The following is a 2056-nucleotide window of genomic DNA, read 5'->3' on the forward strand; positions in this document are numbered from 1 at the left end:
AAAATTATTTAATGGAAAAATAATAATAATTTAATATTCAGTTATAAATAATTTTTAACTGAATATCTCATACTCAATATATGTGATAAACGCTTTAAAACATACAATAATGAAATTAAAAATATTTCAAAGTATAATAATATAAATATATAAATCGTTTAAATTCATAAAAAAAAGATATTACTATTTAATAAGAAAGTGAAAAGGAATGATGAAGAATAAAAATTAGCATTGTTTGGTAAGTAGCTATAAGCAAATCAATATTAAGAAAGGATAAGAAGAAAGAATAAGTCAAAAATAAGGTTATTTTTCATTCATTTTTAATTCTCAATTTTTGTATTAAATTTTGTATCAAATAATTATGAGATATTAATTACGACAAATTTTTAAATTAAGTTTCTGATAATTAGTTTCTGAGTATATAAGCATTCAAAAAAGTTAAAATTCATTGTATTAACCTATATGTTTTGATATATAAACTTTTACATTATTTCAGTAATTTAAAAAATGGTTCCTAGAAATTTTTCCAACTGTTAATAATATGAATTTATATTTTTAATTTACAATGATTGATTCAATATAATGAATATTAAAAAAACATTAATTTTATAATGTTTTTTTATTTTTTTTTATTTTGATTTCTGAAAATAATAATGGATACATTAAAATACATTAGCATTAAAATAATTATTATTTTATGAAACATAAATAAAACATAAATATTACTTTACATTTCGAGAGTTAAATTTATTATTAATTATTTAAATTATTAATTTTTAACATTTTTATAAATATTAGATCATAATTTGGGAAAAAATTTATTGATATATCGTTTACTATATTGTGAATTTTAAAAATCTGAAAAATTTGAAAAAGTTCAAATTCATTGTTAATAGTTGCAAATCTTCAAAAACAATTTTTAAAATTAACGAAATAACATAAAAATCTATATATCGAAACATAGATTGCTTTTGATTGTTTTGATCATTCATATCCTGAAAGTTTATTTTAATTGTTTAATTTAAAAATTTAATCAATGTTTCATCATAATAAATAACATATTAGACATTTGACCCAAAATTTAATTATACAAAAATCAAATATGAACGATTTATATTTTTTTCAATATCTGAAATCGATTTTTCAAAAATATAAATATCTTATATATCTTAATTATTGAATTAAACTGTATGGATATGTTTAAGTTATCCACAAATAATGTAAAATATTATATATAATTTAAAAAAAAAATATTTTATGATGAAGATTAATTCCATAATTATAACTGAAATATCAAAAGTTTATTGATGAGTTTGAGAAAATTTAGATAAAAGTGCATCTTTTTATAACTCACTTTCTTTCCTTGTGATAATTGATAGCCCGTGCCATGAGAATCGCTACCATCGGCCGCAATGCTTTTCCCTTACCATCGAAGTAATACGTCGCTATAGTTTGTAGCTCTTTATATATCGTGTTCCTGATGAGTTCCTAAAACAATAATAAACATAACTTTGACTTTGGAAAAAAGAATTTTTTCCTGACTTTAGAAAACCAATTACAGTTTCTGTTTGTTTCTTTATCTCCGATCTATTTATTTTAGTAATTGTTACATGTTCTCTTTAATAATATTCAGATTTGCATTTTATTGCAAATAAATATGGAAAATAATTTTAATATATAATAATATATATAATAATGTATATTAATATATAATAATGTAATATAAAATAATAAATTATTTGAACTGATTTTTATCTTATTTGTATCTTTATTTATATTTTTATTTTAGAAATAGAATTTTGGAGTTTAATAAAAAATTCAAGAAAAATTTGAAATACAAATGAATTTTGAATTAATATTTAATATTCGAATTATTCATTTAAATAATAAGTTAAGTTCTTGAGATAAAATTTTTTAAGGATGTTTTAAAGAAATTTTCTTAAAAATCATTTCAAAATTATTTTCTAAATTTATTAAAAAATAATTTATTTGTCAATTTATTATTTATTATTCTTATTTTTTAATTTTTATATAGATTATAAATTTTTATATAAAA

At 17.6% G+C, this 2056-nt stretch overlaps 1 protein-coding gene across 1 annotated transcript in view; it reads right to left on the reverse strand.

Moving 5' to 3' along the window:
* LOC102681170 (decaprenyl-diphosphate synthase subunit 1-like) overlaps positions 1–2056 on the reverse strand; it is a 28437-nt gene that overhangs the window by 11717 nt on the left and 14664 nt on the right. The window contains exon 2 of the mRNA XM_006622574.2: positions 1355–1488. Within this exon, the coding sequence (XP_006622637.1) occupies positions 1355–1488 (134 nt within the window). The remainder of the gene's footprint in view (positions 1–1354; positions 1489–2056) is intronic.

The sequence above is a fragment of the Apis dorsata genome, unplaced genomic scaffold, assembly GCF_000469605.1.
Source record: "Apis dorsata unplaced genomic scaffold, Apis dorsata 1.3 scaffold_728, whole genome shotgun sequence".
NCBI classification, from domain to species: Eukaryota; Metazoa; Arthropoda; class Insecta; order Hymenoptera; family Apidae; genus Apis; species Apis dorsata.